Source organism: Amblyraja radiata, chromosome 20 (assembly GCF_010909765.2).
Source record: "Amblyraja radiata isolate CabotCenter1 chromosome 20, sAmbRad1.1.pri, whole genome shotgun sequence".
NCBI lineage: Eukaryota > Metazoa > Chordata > Chondrichthyes > Rajiformes > Rajidae > Amblyraja > Amblyraja radiata.
In genome coordinates this window covers 28,216,294-28,234,732 of record NC_045975.1, presented here as the reverse complement: position 1 = coordinate 28,234,732, position 18,439 = coordinate 28,216,294, and the positions used below count along the sequence as shown (strand labels likewise).

The 18,439-nt window shown below is 43.5% G+C and overlaps 1 protein-coding gene across 1 annotated transcript in view; it reads right to left on the bottom strand.

Annotated features, from left to right (window-relative positions):
* Positions 1-5,767: 5,767 nt before the first annotated feature.
* th (tyrosine hydroxylase) overlaps positions 5,768-18,439 on the bottom strand; it is a 44,866-nt gene continuing 32,194 nt past the window's right edge. Inside the window, exons 9-13 of the mRNA XM_033039157.1 lie at positions 14,705-14,774; positions 13,542-13,598; positions 13,291-13,386; positions 9,793-9,926; positions 5,768-6,097 (exon numbers count right to left, since the gene is read on the bottom strand). Of these exons, the coding sequence (XP_032895048.1) occupies positions 5,938-6,097; positions 9,793-9,926; positions 13,291-13,386; positions 13,542-13,598; positions 14,705-14,774 (517 nt within the window). The 3' untranslated portion in view covers positions 5,768-5,937. The remainder of the gene's footprint in view (positions 6,098-9,792; positions 9,927-13,290; positions 13,387-13,541; positions 13,599-14,704; positions 14,775-18,439) is intronic.

The window sequence follows — 18,439 nt, the reverse complement described above, 5'->3', positions numbered from 1 at the left end:
TTGTCTTATAAAGGCGGGATCCCAGCCATTTAAGGATCTTACCTCATGCTTCGCAGTATGTTTTTAAACAAACATAGTTACAAATTCATTTTGTGCAAAGATTAACGCTGACATTTTTCCATTTCAAAGGCACACCCTAATTTTAATCTTGTTCTATTGGCAAACCTTCATGTTATTTTCTCGATTTGAAAGATTGATATACTGGAAAATATAACAGGTTATTTGTACTCTAGCTATATGTATAGACATATCTTGCCAATGAATTGGACTAATTTGAACCCATTGTTATGCATAAAATGGCAATAAAGATAACTTGGTGTATGTTTTAATTCAACTGCGCCCATTTGAAATGCTGCAGGTCAAGAAATTGGACCAGTTATAGTCATAGTCATGCAAGGAGTGGATGGAATGGACAGGCAGAAGTTTAGGGTTGGCGCCCTTCTTAGAGTCAGAGTCATCGAGTCATACAGCGTGGAAACAGGCCCTTCAACCGAATTTGCCCACATCGACCAACATGCCCCATCTACACTAGTCCCATCAGCTTGCTATTGGCCCATATCCCTCTAAACCTACCCTATCCATGTATCTGTCGAAATGGTTCCTCAACATTGTGATAGCAATAGTACCTGCCTCAACTACCTCCTCCGTCAGCATATTCCACCACTCTCTGTGTAAAAAAGTTACCACTCAGGTTCCCATTAAATCTTTTCCCCCTCACTTTAAACCCATGTCCTCTGGTTATTGATTCCCATACTTTGGGCAGGAGACTCTGTGCGTCTACCCAATCTATTCCTCTCATGATTTTGTACACCGTTAAAAGATCACCCCTTATCCTCTTACACTTCAAGGAATAAAGCCTTATTCTGCTCAACCTCTCCCGATAGCTCAGTCCTGCAAATCTTGGCAACATCCTGGTAAATTTTCTCTGAATCCTTTCAAGCTTGACAACATCTTTCCTATAACAGATTGCGGTGTGTGTGTGTGTGTGTGTGTGTGTGTGTGTGTGTGTGTGTGTGTGTGTGTGTGTGTGTGTGTGTGTGTGTGTGTGTGTGTGTGTGTGTTTGTGTGTGTGTGTGTGTGTGCGTGTATGTGTATGTGTGTGTGTGTGTGTGTCTGTGTGTGTGCATCTGAAGTAGTTTTTCACAGCATAGATCACTGCTCTGATCTCTGCCTGTATCATCATCCACCACCCAGAGCTTGTGGCCACTTGGAATTCAGAGATGGATGTGTGGGAGTGTAGGCTGTGACCTGAGAAGTGAAAACACGTATCACCTTACCACAGTATCCCAAAGACTGCGAATTTAAGGCTCCGACATACTTCTGATGTCCTCCAATAATGTAGCAGCTGTGAACTCCACTCGCGCTTGCAGTTGGCAAGCATGAAAATGGCATGTTAGAGCCCAGCATAGACAAAGGGAGTGGAATCATAGGAGTCTTGGAGTCATACAGTGCGGAAACAAACTTCTTCCTAACAGCCATCATTGACACAACGTAACACCAATCACAACTATGGACTCTTTTTGGTTGCAGTATGACCTTCAACAGAATTAAAGTTGAAGTGTATGGACTTTGGGCATTTTTGCACTAGCATTTATAGTTATATATTATCAATGTGTATTGTGTTTACAGCCCTGTTCAGCTGCTGAAAGTAAGAATGTCACTGTTCCATTGTTGGTACATATGACCAAAACTCTTGGGGATGTGCTTCCCGATAAACAACATCCTGGTAAATGGATTGTAGAAACTTGTCACGACTTCCAACATTTCCCAAATGCTGGGGCTTCTAACATGACCTCCCTTTTCCAGCTACCACACCCCCCACTGCTACAATCAGTCGGAGGAATGGTGTCCCAACCTGAAGCGTCACCTACTCATGTTCTCCAGAGATGCTGTCTGACCCACTGAGTTACTCCAGCACTTTGTGTCCTTCATTGACATAATAAGCTGTGGTAACCCTTCAACTTTAATTCTGATGAAGGTCATTCAAGACAAACTGTTGCAGATTTGCACTATAAGAGAAAATGCTTGAAATACTTGGCAGGTCAGGCAACATCTCTGGAGAGAGCAAAAGCATAAACATTTTGGGTCAATGACCTATCATCAATTGTAGATTCCGAAATCTAATGTGGGCTTAAATGGATATGAAATTGTTCAGTCCATTGGCTATGTGTTTTCACTCTCCATTCTATTTCTGCAAAAGTTATTCAGTGAAAATACGAGTCTGGTCCAAACTTGATGCCATGCTTGTGTTGCCATGCCAATAGTGTCCCTGGTGAATGTGTTTTGCATGTTTGGGGGGGGGGGGGAGGGCGTGGAGGCAGTGATAATTTGGTGTCAGACCTCAAAACCATTGCACAAACAGTACATGAGAAGTATTGAGCACGCAAAACACATCCCATGGTGTGAACACATTCTACACCCACACTGTCTCCTTTGTACACATCAATGTGATGAAGTGATGTATCATGTAGATGGACAGGATAGGTTTGGAGGGATATGGGGGAAAAGTAGGCAGGCGGGACGAGTGTTGATGGGAGCCTGTTGGTCAGCATGGACAAGTTGGGCCGAAGAGCCTGTTTCCACGCTGTACAACTCTGCAACTATACAACTCTATCAATGCATTGTGCTGTAAGTGCTTCAACACGTCCACAGGGACGATGCGGTACAAAACGACAGATTTGATTCTTTTTTTCCAACCAACACAGTGTTTAATACATTGGCAGAGCAAAGACAACATTCCATTACAATTGCTGATGGTTGCTGGGTTAGACAAGGACTTTGAACATTGCCACAGAATACACGGACGAGAACAGCAAGAGCCTATTTGGCAGGTGGCCGGCTCGTTGGCGAGACTGCACAGTGTAAAGGAGGCACGACTGTGTGAGCAACTGTCTGGGGGAGCAGAGGCAACAGAATTACTTCCCAACAATTTGCAGACATCCGAAAAAAGCTATGCTTTAATTTACAAGGAAACTGTTCTTTAAAGTACAAAATCATCTGCCACTTGGAGAAGCATGAGGTAACGAGGGACACCAGCGTGAGTATATTGGAGGGAAATCATGTCTGAGTTCTTTGATGAAGTGGGCGGCACGGTGGCGCCGCGGTCGAACCAGGTTCAATCCTGACCGTGGGTGCAGTCTGTACGGAATTTGTACATTCTCCATGGGTTTTCTCCGGGTGCTCCCATATTACTAAGATGTGCGGATTTGTAGGTTATTTGTCTTCTGTAAAATTGTCTCTAATGTGCTGGATAGAATTACCGGACGGGTGATCACTGGTCGGCGCGGACTTAGTGGGCTGACGGGCCTGTTTCCACGCGCTATCTCTAAACTAAACTAAACTAATGGAGAATCATTGAACAAAGTAGACGGGTTTAGGGAGTACCGTTTGAGGTTTACATGATACAGAACTTGGTGCCATAGACAGTCATAAGCAGGTTAGAAGGAGAGTTTGGCTGCTATGGGCTGATTGTGAATGATGTAACCATGTAACAAATACAATTAATGTAGGCACATTAACTGTGCACTGCTGGACAAACAGAATAGAGAGATGGTATAATCTAAATGATGCTCCTTCTAGCTGACACAAGCAGGATAGCTGAGGAACATGTTATAAATATCTATATGCCAGAGCAATTAAGAAAGGGTTTGAATATTTGGCTTTGTAAATAATGAAGCTGAATGCAAAAACAGAGATGTTATGCTAAAGTGGAGAACAAACATGCGCCTGGGTGGTCTATGCTTTGTAAATCTTCACAAACCATTGGTTTGGCTGCTGCTAGAGGAAGATGTACAACTCTGGGCACTGCACTTCAGGAAGGATGTTGTGGTCTAACAGGCTGATGTGGTTTACTTGCAGAGAGATTGGAGTAATAGGGTTTAGATAGGAATTAGGAGTAAAGTTAAGGTGTTCAGAATGATAAGTGATTTGTAAATTTATAAAGGCCAGAAAATAATTATCAGCAGAGGTGAGAAGAGAAATATTCTACATGGAGAGCGTTGAGATAACGGAATAGACTAACGGGGATACAAGTAGTGTAGGAAGGAACTGCAGATGATGGTTTATATCGAAGAGAGGCACAAAGTGCTGGAGTAACTCAGCAGGTCAGGCAGCTTCTCTGGGAAAAAAAGGATGGGTGACGTTTCGGGTCAGGACACTTCTTCAGACTGAGAATACAAGTAAATTCCATAAGACCTTTTGAAAGTAAAATTACATATTATTTGAAGAAGACTAATTTGCAGCAATAAGGCAAGTGGCCGCAGTGTGGGATTAACTTAAATACTTTTTCAAAGAATCATCATAAACTTCACAAGCTGTATAGCTTCCGCTAACTGTAATATTTCATGATTCACACATGATTTAAATTCTCCATGCTTCTCTGAAGGAAATTGTGGGTTGTGTTTTCGATATTATGGCATTGACCCTATTCTCAATCCTTAATGTTTATGCTCGGGAATATTTTCAGCTCCAAGTTCTTTCTCTCTTTATTCCACCCCATGTTCCAACAATACCCAAACTGGCACCACATGGTATTTTATTTCATTCTTCATGTGTTTCATTCTTAATTGTTTACTGTATATCGTGTTGGTACTTGTGAGCAAAGCACCAAGGCAAATTCCTTGTATGTACACATACTAGGCTAATAAAATGTATTCAATTCAATTCAATGCTCTCCGTGTTTTCTATTTGCACTGGTGGCAACTTTGGTGCTGTTAGAAGGAGCATGATGTGGATTGTGTTTGTCAAATTGTCTGGATGCCAGTGGTATAACCAGTAAATAGACCTTCATTGGAATCTCTGTGCTGCTGATTATCTTGACAATGAAGAAACAATGAACTGCAGATGCTGGTTCATACCAAAGATAGACACAAAGTGCTGGAGTAACTCAACGGGTCAGGCAGCATCCCTGAAGATAAAGGATGGGTGATGTTTTGGGTTGGGGCCCTTCTTCAGACTGAAAGTAGGGGGTAGAGGGGAGGTGAAGAGCTGGAGGCGAGAAAAGACCAGGAGCAACAGGGTCCTGTCACAAATGACTTCCGACAGGTCGGTCTGTTGTTGGCTAGATATGGTGTCTCGTACCTCCAGTTCCCTCTCCGCTACTTTCAGTAAGAAGGTTCCCAACCCAAAACGTCACCCATCCTTTATCTTCAGAGATGCTGCCTGACCCATTGTATTACTCGAGCACTTTGTGTCCATCTTCATCATTTAGTGTGCCACATCATATCCAAACATCATATCATTATTCAACAGAAGTAACTTTCATCAATCAACATTGAAGAAAAGGAGATATAGCACAAACAAAAGTAGAACCCATTTCACTCAAATAGACCACTTACATTAGTTGAAACTAGATTGGGATTGAGATCAGTCATCATTGCAAATTAGGTCAAAAGAGAATTTGCAGCCTGCTATCGACTGCGCACTATTTTATATATCCATGTTGAACAGATTTCTGACTTGCTATAAACTCAATATGCAATACAGGTAAGACCAAGTTACGCACTACTGACCCTACGACCCTACTCCCCAAATCTCTTCCAGCACTGAATTATAAGGAGCAACATCTCTCCCATCCACAGCACCCCATTCACCACACACGCACACGCACACGCACGCACACACGCACACACACACACACACACACAGACACATGCACACACGCACACACACACACACACACACACACACCATCACACACACCATCACTCACACAACATTTCTAGTATAGCACTGCTGAAGATCCAAAAGAAGATAAATCCACCCGGCATTGACAGTGAAGCAAACCCTCCATTTGCTTTATCTATATATTAGTATAACAGCATACAGTGTTAGGCTAAAATGAGAGCTAAGAACCCTGACTCACAAATGAAGCTGACAATGCAACAGTGGTATAGAAAGAAGCACAACTGCATTCTATAATGGGTGTCATACAGAAAGTTAGGATAACATATCCAATGCATCAGCCAGCATCTTCAGTTCATCCTTCAGACCGTCCAATGACTTCTTAATTTTCTGTGGATTGTCCAATACTTCCATTGTCTTGGTAAATGGGTCGTATTTCACAGAAAACGGACGCTTAATATTAGCAGCGTATTTTCTATAAATACAAAAGTCACAATTCCGTCAGAGATTAAGATCAGCACAAATATTTTTATTCAGCACATTAACTATGCAGTGTATTAACCACAACACAAATCCCATAACATTTTCTTTTCAGAATATTCCAGAATTGTGAGAAAAGAAAAATACATAACATTTGAACAATAAAATTGTAGGGCAAACTATGTTTGAATAATTGTCTAGTTTAGTTTATTATTAACTCGTGTAACGAGTGAAAAGCTTTTTGTTGCATGCTATCCAGTCAGCGGAAAGACTATACATGATTACAATCAAGTTGTCCACAGTGCATAGGATAAAGGGAATAACGTTCAGTGCAAGATAAAGTCCATAAGGTCCGATTAAAGTTAGTCCAAGGGTAGCCCGGGCATCAACACAGTTTCAATGAGGAATATAAGAGTTAATGCAAAATCAGCATCAGGCGTACTTAAAGATGAGGGGTCAACTCAACTAAAGTACTAGAAGTGAGCTGCAGTTCATTAGGTTCAAGAGCTACAGACGAGCCATACCCAGTGATAAATGTTAGCAGAGATTTAAGCAACGGGACAGCACAGTGGCGCAGTTGATTCCTTACAACGCCAGACACCAGGGTTTGATCCTGACTACGGGTGCTGTCTGTATGGAATTTGTACGTTCTCCCCGAGAACACATGGTTTTCTCCAGGAGCTCAGGTTTCCTCCCACACTCCGGACTTAAGAACAGCTTCTTCCCCACTGCTATCCGATTCCTGAATCAATCACCTGTATCATACCATTTTCTAAAGGTGCTGCCAGTACTCTAAACTCTACTTCATTCCATTATTCTATTGTGCTTTATCTTTTTTTTTTGTGCACAATTTTAGATATTAGATCAGTCTATGAAAGTAAGCATGCAGGTACAGCAGGCAGTGAAGAAAGCGAATGGCATGTTGGCCTTTATAACAAGAGGAATCGAATATATGAGCAAAGAGGTCCTTCTGCAGTTGTACAGTGAGACCACACCTGGAGTATTGTGTGCAGTTTTGGTCCCCTAATTTGCGGAAGAGCATTCTTGCTATTGAGGGAGTGCAGCGTAGGTTTACAAGGTTAATTCTCGGGATGGCGGGACTGTCATATGCTGAGAGAATAGAGCAGCTGGGCCTGTACATTCTGGAGTTTAGAAGGGTGAGAGGGGATCTCATTGAAACATATAAGATTGTTAAGGACTTGGACACGCCAGAGGCAGGAAACATGTTCCCGATGTTGGGGGAGTCCAGAACCAGGGGCCACAGTTTAAGAATAAGGTGTATGCCATTTAGAACAGAGACGAGGAAACACTTTTTCTCACAGAGAGTGGTGACGTTTTGGGTCAAGACACTTCTTTTTACCAACAGCAAGATAAACTGCAGATTCGACATGGAAATATAGCTTAATTTCTTCAAGGTTACCACATTTATGCTACCTACTGATATCAGTGTCAGAAGGACTGTGGCTGTTCTAGAAGATGGCTTGTCAGTACCATAGTTGTGGATGGGAACTGACACAAGGTGCTGGAGTAACTCAACAGGTCAGGCAGCATCTCTGGAGAAGAAGGACGGGTGACATTGTGGGTCAGGACCATTCTTCCAGATAATGAAGTTTCATTTTATAAATGAATTTAAAAAAAGTTACCATTCAGTCAAGGCCCAATAGTTCCACACTTTCTTTTTTATTTGATTGCAACGAGGATCAGAAATGTTGGCGTTGTCCTATGATCCAGGAGTGTTGAGACTAGTTAACCCCCAACCGCAACTTGCATCTTATCCCAGGAGGGAAAGAAAAGGACTGCCAATCTCCTTGGTTGTCATACCACCTCTTATCTCTGGTTTGTAAATGATAAAACCAAGGAACCAGGGATATCCACTACTGAATGATAATTGCAACAATACACGAATAATAAAATAATTTGTATCTTATTATGAGGGTTCAGCTCGAAAAATAATTTCTAGTGTGGTGTGAATGCATTGATGGAAGACATCTTGAATCTTTGACAGATTTAATGCAACTGGATATCTTTCAGAGTCACTTCAGAGAGAGAAATTCAGAGAGGCCCGTCAGCATCCTAGGGCTCGATTAGATCGAGCGCCACTCCAAGTGGCTGGGTGTGTGGAAGGGATGCACGGAGTGGCAGAGCAGCAATGGAGAATATCGACAAGATCACCTGGCCAGGACGTCCCGTGCAATTCTGTCCCAGTACTCCTCCCAGGACAACAGGCCTCTATGGCCAAGTTAAGATTCTAATAACTTTTTTAAATATTTTGGACTTTGAGAGGGCAGCACGGTGACACAGCGGCAGAGTTGCTGCTTTACAGCGCCAGACACCCGGGTTTGATCCTGACTATGGGTGCTGTCTTCATGGAGTTTGTATGTTCTCCCTGTGACAGCGTGGGTTTTCTCCGGGTGCTCTGGTTTCCTCCCACACTCCAATGACGTACAGGTTTATAGGTTAATTGGCTTCGATAAAATTGTAAATTGTCCCTGGTGTGTAGGATAGTGTTATATATGTTGTGTCCTTGGGCAAGGCACTTCACCCACCTTTGCCTGTGTGTGAATGTGTGTGAATGTGTGTGAGTGATTGGTGGTGGTCGGAGGGGCCGTAGGCGCAGATTGGCAGCCACGCTTCCGTCAGTCTGCCCCAGGGCAGCTGTGGCTACAGAAGTAGCTTACCACCACCTAGTGTGACTGAGGAGTGAATGAATAATGCGATGTAAAGCGCTTTGAGTATTAGAAAGGCGCTATATAAATCCCATCCATTATTATATATGGGATTGTGGTTGGTGTGGATTTGATGGGCCCAAGGGCCTGTTCACGCTGTATCTCTAAACTAAAAAACTAGAAGTACAAGATGGTGCCTAAAACATGGTGACTCTTGTGTACAGACTCAGTGTGGTCTACTATGGTATGAATGTGCCTAATGTATAGTTGGATTGTCAATGAAATGTACGGAAAAAATAATTTAATTGTACTCAGGTACATATGACAATGAGGTACCATTGAACCATTAAAATTCCAAGTCAGCCATGTCTTAAAGGGACCACAGGTAAGGATGGCATATTGCCTTCCTCATTGGGAAACCAGCTGGATCTTTCCATTTTTTAAGTTTCCCTGGTGTGCCATTGTATTCTGAAGTCTCATAGCCACTTTCATTTATCAAAGCCACCTTCTTGTTCCAGAGCAAAACACAAAGCGCTGTAGACAGTATCTGTGGAGGGTATGTACAGGTGACACTTCAGGTCAGGACCCTTCTTCAGACTGATTGTATTATGGGGAAAAAACCCAGAAGAGAGATGGGAACAGGACAAAGTCTGTCATATGATAGGTGAATACAGGTGAAGAGGGATAGACTCAAGGATGGGTGGACAAAGGCTAGAGACGGAAAGGAGACAAAAGATTGTCAGATAAGAAGAGAAGAGGAGTGAAATGTGAAGCTAGAGGGAGGGACATAGGTGGAATTTTTAAGGCAGAGATTGACAGATTTTGTGATTAGTAAGGGTGTGGGGGTTATGGGGGGAGAAGGCAGGAGAATGGGGATGAGAGGGAAAGATGAATGGCAGAGTAGACTTGATGGGCCGAATAGCCTTATTCTGCTCCTAGAGCTTACGATCATGTTTTGTGGCGCACTGAGACTACAGTGCATGGGTTCCTGCATTACTTATCATGCATTTGACAAGGTTCTTACCTCAGTTTGTCTTTAGCGTCATTGAAACTTTCAGATACAAAATACACCGGCTGGTACGTCTGATCTTGATAGGGCTGGATTGATGCACCCACAGGGTCGAACTCCCGTAGCTCAGGTTCATTGGAGAGGGCATGCTGTGTACAAATCATTCAGTCAGTGCCTGGCGAAAATCATTAGACTTAGAAACATAGAAAATAGGTGCAGGAGTAGGCCTTAATATGATCATGGCTGATCATCCAAAATAAGTACCCCGTTCTTGCTTACCCCCCCATATCCCTTGATTCCCTTAGTCCTAAGAACTAAATCTAACTCTCTCTTGAAAACTTGAGCGATACAGCATGGAAAAAGCCCCTTCGGCTCACTGAGCGTGCCGACCTGAGATCACCTTGTACACTAGCACTATCGTAAGCACTAGGGACAATTTACAATGTACAGAAGCTAATTAACCTACAAACCTGCACGTCTTTGGAGTGTGGGAGGAAACTGGAGCACCAAGAGAAAGCCCACGCAGTCACAGGGAGAAAAAAAAACTCTGTAGACACAGCACTCATAGTCAGTATAGAACCCGGGTCTCTGGCGCTGTAAGGCAGCAACTCTACCACTCCGCCACTGTATCTTTTCATCCTGAACTCTGAGTGGGCATTTGGTCATGCGAGTCTCACATAGAGTGGAACAGGGTTTCCTCGCCCCGCCTCCCCAATGCCCCACACCTCCTATTTTACTCTCAATCTCTGAATGTGGGAATCAGGGGCAGCAGGTACTGCCCTTCCCCAGCCCAAGGTGCTGCCGGCGTGGTAAGGGAGGTTTAATTCTGACCCGGTGCCCGGGCAGTGATGCCATCGAGGGAAAAAAACCCTTACTCAGTAATAGTGGACAATCTGCGACAATGGACACCATTCCCCCCACTATGGTTCATTATAACAAGGGTTTACTGTACTCATCTACCAGAGATCTCTATCAATCAGCACTCCAAATAAATAATCCTGTACTTTCACCCATTTAGAATTGCTCCAGGCACAACAGTTTCAATGCATTGACAGACATTCAACAATGATAGGCATTAGGCTGGCGGTGAATGGCATGTTGAACAGTGTGTGTATGTGAAGGTAATGAACAACTATAGAGATGTGAACTCACTGAACTTCTTTCAGCATTGAAGCCAGGTCTTCAGGGGTTGAAACCTGACATTGATCTTTCTCTTGATGTTTTATTACCCACGGTGTGAATGACTGCCACATGAAATAACATGTACTTCGCATGTCCTACACAAATGAGTTTAGTTTAGTTTAGAGGGGCAGCATGGAAATAGGCCGTTCGACCCACCGTGTCCATGCAGACCAACAATCACCCAGATATCAGTTCCATGCTCAAACAAGGAAAGATTTACAGAAGTCAATTAACCTACAAGCCTGCACGTCTTTGGGATGTGGGAGGAAACTGGAGAAAACCCATGAGCATTCTGTATCTCCCCCTTTGCTCTTCCCATATTGTCACAGGGAGAATGTGCAAACTCCATACAGACAGCACCCGTAGTCAGGATCGAATCCGGGTCTCTGGTGCTGTAAAGCAGCAACTCCACCACTGCACTAATGTGTTGCCCCAATGCCTCCAATTCTATGGCCAGAAGTCACAGTCAAATACCATCCATCATGTGTTATGAATCTCTTAGCAATAATCACCACATCCACCACTTCCGTGCAGCTACAACTAGTTTTTGCACATTTAATTCAGAAGAATCTTAAAGCATGACCAGATACAGTGAGAAATCAATCCTACATGTGCTAATTAGACTTTTTTTTAGAGATACAATGCGAAACAAGCCCTTCAGCCCACCGAGTCCACCCCAATCAGCAAACCCCATCCACTAGCACTATCCTACACACTAGGGACAATTTACAACTTTACTAATGCCAAGTAACCTACAAACCTGTACGAATATGGAGCGTGGGAGTAAACCGGCACTCCTGGAGAAAACCCACATGGTCACAGGGAGAACGTACAAACTCCATACAGACAACACCCGTAGTCAGGATCGATCCCAGGTCTCTGGCGCTGTAAGGCAGCAACTCTACCGCTGCGCCACCATGCCGCCATAGGAGATGATGGTGCCTCCTATCACTAAAACAGCTGGCACTGGGCCTGTGCCAAATGATAGGGCCGTAGCCATAGAACTTAATATTCAAATCCGCCATCCCTCATCCTCCTTCCTTTCCACAGACTCTTCAAAAATGAATTTATAATGATGAGAAACAGCACCATCCATGCACTTTAGGTTTACGCTTAGGCTTATTGTCACACGCAACGAGGTACAGTGAAAGGACATGATTTGCATGCTATCCGATCAGATCAAATAGTAAGATAGCAACAGAAACCCAGGTTTGATCCTGACTACGGGTACTGTCTGTGCGGAGTTTGTATGTTGTCCCTGTGACCACGTGGGTTTTCTCCAGGTGCTCCGGTTTCCTCCTACTCTCCAATGACCTGCAGGTTTGTAGGTTAATTGGCTTCTGTAAATTGGCCCTAGTGTGCAAGATGCGAAGTTGGGATAGCATTGAGTCAGTGTGCGGGTGGTCGATGGTTGGCATGGATTCTGTGGGCTGAAGGGCCTGTGTCCACGCTGTGCCTCTAAACTAAACTAAATGCAATGAAATCAAACTCAGGTGCAATTGCTGGAGCAAAAGCAAAGGTACAGAGTGCTGAATATAGTTCTCAGCATTGTAGAGATAGCTCTCAGCATTGTAGAGATAGTTAGCATTGGAGCGCTTTGAGCTACCTATTGGCATGGGAACAGCTCCATCCAAGAATGTAAGAAATTGCAGAGAATTGTGGACGCAGCCCAGACCATCACACAAACCAACCTCACTTCCATTGACTCCATTTACACCTCACGCTGCCTCGGAAAAGCCACCAGCAAAATCAAGACCCAGTCGCACCCTGGCCACTCCCTTTTCTCCCCTTTCCCATCAGGCAAAAGGTATAGAAGTGTGAAAACACACACCTCCAGATTCTGGGACCGTTTCTTCCCAGCTGTTATCAGGCAACTGAACCATCCTACCAACAACAATAGAGTAGTCTGAGCAACTAATTACCCCCATTGGAGACCTTCTGACTATGTTTGATCGGACTTTACTGGACTTCATCTTGACTAAACATTATTCATGTTATGCCCTTATCATGTATCTGTACACTGTGAATGCCTCGATTGTAATCATGTATTGTCTTTCTGCTGACTGGTCCGCGCGCTACAAAAGCTTTTCACTGTACCTCCGTACACGTGACAATAAACTAAACTCAACTTAAACTCAACCAATGAGGCAAGGTATCTGAAGACAGCCTGCAGTCACTGCTAATCACATTATTCGTTCAAGAGAGACGTGGTCAAAAGCAGACGGTAACCAGAAACCGGAAAAGCAATTTCACCAAAGAAAATCTCCCTGTAAATTGAAGAGAGTAATCTGGAATAAATAAAGATATTTATAATCCACATTTTTCACTTACAATTAGTTCACCGTAGGACGAGAGTAGACCAGCTCCATACGCTCTAACTTCTCCATTTTGCTTGCACAGTCCAAACTCCACAGTGAACCAGTAAAGCTGCAAGAGGCAGATTTCCGTGAATAATTACCCTGCTTTTCCCGACTTGAGACAATTAACGTAAGTTTGGGAGTTGTCTGTCAATTTACATTTTCCATAAAATTATTTCAAAAGCAGCATGATTTGCACGTATGCATGTACGTGGTAAAACTCACCGTGGAAAGCTTTTCAATTTCCTCTTCCGTGGCTCCCAGCGAGGCAAGGCCAATGTTCTGAGGTGATAAAGGGTTAGACATTAATCACTGACCAAGTCACTTAATTAGCAATGCAGGCACAATTCACTAAGTGATTTTTATTTTTCCTATGCTGTTCAAAAGTTATTTTAGTCCCACAATTAGTCTCTCTTCAGGCCTAGCAAGTCTTTACCCCTATCCAAATTACAAAAGCCACAAGTCCAGAGTTAGTGGGTGCTTTGAACGACCAAGGCTCCCATGCAATTCATAGATTGTCTGAAGAAGGATCCCGACCCGAAACGTCACCTATTCTTTTTCTCCAGAGTTGCTGCCTGTCCCATTTAGTTACTCCAACACTTTGTGTCTATTTTATAAACCAGCGTCTGCAGTTCCTTCCTATCATCGAAAGAGGCCACTTTGCCATTATGTTTGTGCCCGCTGATTGGTGTCCCGCTTCACCCATTCCACATTATCCTTGCATTTGAAACTGGTCTGATTCATTTTTCGGCGTTATTACTGAATTTACTTGCAACTCCCTTTCAGATAGTGATGCCAGATTATGGCAACTCAGTGCATTACCAAAAAAAATCACCTTTATTCACCTTTGAATCCTCTGGCAGTTAATTCTGTGTCCCATGGTTACTGAACATTCTTCCATTGAAAATAGTTTCCTCATTGTTTCTCAATCAAATCTCTGAATTACTTTGAAAACATTTTATGTTTCTTTTGGCTAACGGTGCTCTAGAATGATAAATTATTTCAATTCTTTTCATGCTGCACATCTGTTTAATTTAGTGATACAGCGTGGAAACAGGCCCTTCGGCCCACCGAGTCCACGCCGTCCAGCAATCACCCCGTACACTAGCACTATCCTACATACTAGGGACAATTTACAATTTTTACTGAAGCCAATTAACCTACAAACCTGTACGTCTTTGGAATGTGGTAGGCAACGGCGCAAACGGTGAAAACCCACTTGGTCACGGGGAAAATGTGTAAACTCCATACAGACAGTACTCGTAGTCAGGATCGAACCTAGATCTCTGGCACTCTAAGGCAGCAACGCTACCGCTGCGCCTCCGTGCCGCCCACCGTATACCATGTTCTGTGGAGTATATATTCACAGTAAAGGAAAGTGGAAATACCTGAGAGAATTGTGCAAATATCTTGTCAGCCAGGATCGGCACATGTCCCAGTAGCTCATGACAACAGTCCCTAAATGTGAACAGAAAGAAAATTAATTTCACCCAGAGGGATCTTTCCCGCAAGAGCCATATTCTGTGAAAAGCCAAAAGAAGTCCATTATACCTCCAAGATACACAAAAAACTGCAGATGAAGGAATCTTGAGCAAAACACAAAGTGGTGAAGGAACTCAGCGAGTCGAGTAGCATCTGTTGAAGAAATTGACGGACAACGTTTTGGGCCAAGACCCTTCTTCATACTGAAACATCGCCTGGTTTGCTGCCTGACCTGCTAAGTTTCTCCAGCACTTTGTGTTTTGATCCATTATACTTCCATCTTGGCCAATGTATCAATAAATGCCAAATCTTCATGACCATACTCTTTCTCTTCATCAAATCCCCCTCCGATGCTGATTTAGTCGTTTATTGTCATATGCACAAGGACAATGAGGTATACGTAGAATGACAATGTTCTTTACATCACAGGCACACACTCAGAATTAAACTTTAAAAGGTCAACACATGAGTAGCCAAGTGGGTTCCTGCATGTTGTCTGCAAAATGGTGCAAAAAGGGCTCTCCAACACTATCTTGATGCATATTTGAGGTAGGAAATGGTGTCACGGATTTCATATGTCCTTCAGACATTAAATAAAGGACAACTATTCAGTTGTGTGTCTGAAAAATAAATCCCTTCAAACCTGGTTATTGACGATTTGATTGCATATTAAATTCCAGCAGAGGGGATTTAGTTTTGACATACAGCATGGAAACCACCTCTTTGGCCCATCAAGTTCACACCAGTCATTAATCACCTGTTCACCTGTGCTATGTTATCCTACTTTCTCATCCACTCCTTATAAACACAGGGCAAGTTACAGAGTCCAATCAATCGACAAATGTGGGAGGAAACCGGAGCACCCAGAGGAAAGCCACACATTCATTGGTGAGAACGTGCAAACTTCACACAGTCAGCCCCCCGGAGGTCAGGATTGAACCTGGGTCTCTGGTGCACTGAGGCAGCAGCTCTACCAGTTACACCATGATGCCGCTGTATGAGCACTGCTTCCACCTTCTCCCAATAAAGGCGGCACAGTGGCGCAACGGTGGAGTTGTTGCCCAACAGTGCCAGAGACCCAGGTTCGAACCTGACTGAGGGTGCCAACTGAGGGAGTTAGTACGTTCTCCCTATGACCACGTGAGTTTTCTCCGGTTGCTCCGGTTCCCTCCCACACTCCAAAGACCTGCAGGTTTGCAGGTTAATTGGGTTCAGTAAGAATTGTAAATTGTCCCTAGAGTGTTAGTGTATGGGAATCGTTGGTCGGCATGGGCTTTGTGGGCCAAAGGGACTGTTTCCACGCTGTATCTCTAAACTATAAAAACTAAACTGGGCAGGTGAGGGTGTTGAGCCAGCATCTCTGGGATCGCATCTTTCAAAATCAATAAAGAACTCTTGGCAGCTTTGGGACTGACATTAGTTGGACTAAGAAGTTTGGATTGTTTTGTATCCACTGAAAGAAGATATATGGGCCTGGAATTGCCAGGGAAGACATCTCAAATAGCTGGCACATGGTGATCAACAAAGCATGTACTGGACCCAAAACAACGTATTTAATTGTCTGAAAAGTCTGAAGAAAAATCCCGACCCAAAACGTAATCTATCCATGTGAAGGAAGGAGTTGCAGATTCTGGTTTACACACAGAGCTGGATATAGACACAAAGAGCTGGAGTAACTCACTGGAACAGGAGGCATCTATGGAGAAAAGGAATAGGTGACAATTTTGGTCAAGACCCTTCTTCAGACTGAAGAAGGGTCTTGACATCACTTATCCATGTTCTCCAGAGATGCTGTTTGATCCATTGAGTTACTCCAGTAATTATTTTTTGAATGGAAGAGTTCTTCCATATCTCACATACTCAGAGGTCTTACTTTGTTAAGTCACTCCAGCAATAGCTGAATGGAGGGTATGGGTTATGGTTATGGAGGGTGGATGTAGGCGAGAGATTGGTGGGTTAGTGATGGTAGTGATGAGAGGAGGGGGTGGTATCAGGAGCTCAGGGATCTGGTTTAGTCCCCAGGAGGTGGACTCATCACAAATGGGTGCTGGGTGGAGAAGTCAAGTGTAACTGGAGTTCAGATTAGTTTGTCCGACAAGGGTGTTACATGTGACTGTGTGTCTGGATGGGGCTGCAAGCAAGATTTTCATTGTACCTGTACCTCATTGTACTGGTGCACATGACAATAAACTCAACTTCCTTAGAAGGCTTAGGAAGTTTGGCATGTCCTCTACAACTCTCAGCAAATTCTACGGGTCCACCATAGAAAGCATATTATCAGGATGCATCACAGCTTGGCTTTGGAACAGCTCCACCCAACACCACAAGAAATTGTAGAGAACTGTGGACGCAGTCCAGACCATCACACAAACCAACTTATCTTCCATTTACTCCATTTATGCCTCACGCTGCCTCAGCAAGGCCAGTAGCAAAATCAAGGACACCCTGGCCACTCCCTCCCCTCCCCTCCCCATTCCCATCAGGAAAAAGGTATAGAAGTGTGAAAACATACTCTTCCAGATTCAGGGACAGTTTCTTCCCAGCTGTTATCAGGCAATTGAATCATCCTACCACAACCAGAGAGCAATGCTGAACTACTATCTACCTCGTTGGAGAGTCTAGGACCAGAGGCCAGAGACTCAGAATAAAAGAACTCTCCTTTAGAAAGGAGATGGGGAGGAATTCCTTTAGTCAGAGTGTGGTGAATCTGTGAAATTCATTGTCACAGAAGGCTGTGGAGGCCGTCAATGGATATTTTTAAGGCAGAGATTGATTAGTAAAGGTGTCAGGGGTTATGGGGAGAAGGCAGGAGAATGGGGTTGAGAGGAAACGATAGGTCAGCCATGATTGAATGGTGGATTAGTCTGGATGAGCCGGATGGCCTAATTCTGCTCCTATACTTATCCCTAACAGTGCCACAAGTTCCTCGGCAGTCGGTTAGTGTATCAGCCCTTAGTTCCAAGTTTAAGTTTCTAAAGTGAATCTTGATCATCATTCCCTCAATGGTGGCTGCTGCAGTGTTCAGAGCTATCAGAAGCCATCTAGTGTTAATTTGACCCACAGCTGTGCAAACTTACACCTACTGCTGAAACAGATTCAGCGTGTTTAGTGTCATCTTATAACGATGATGATTAATAACAAGCATTTCCCCAAGTTTCAATAAAATTCTGCTATCATGTACTGGGATGAATTCTAAGCCTGATACCCAATGAGATTGCCTTCTTTGGAGATCTCAATGAGTCATTTGCTTAACTCACAAAAGACAACGTCAGAAATCTCTTTGTCGATATACGATCAATGTGCTTTCTAAAAATCGTAGGCGGCATCAATATGTTTATTCCTGAATGCACAGTTGTGATCCTCACTTGCTGATATTATCAAGTTAATTCAGCTTCCAGAACTGGTGATCAAGGCAAGTATAAGATAATTTCCTATTTGCTTTGTCAGTAGATCAAACTGCTTTTTATAATGAAGGAAGAATCAGACAGAAAAAATGTGAAGTAAGTTCAAGAAACTGTGACCTTTATCGTCATTCAGACTGACAGGATACCTGCACCCAGCCCTGGTAAAAGAGATAAGCAACACGGAGATTGTCAAAGCCAATTATCAGTATCAGGCAGGAATGATGTCCGTCAAGTGGC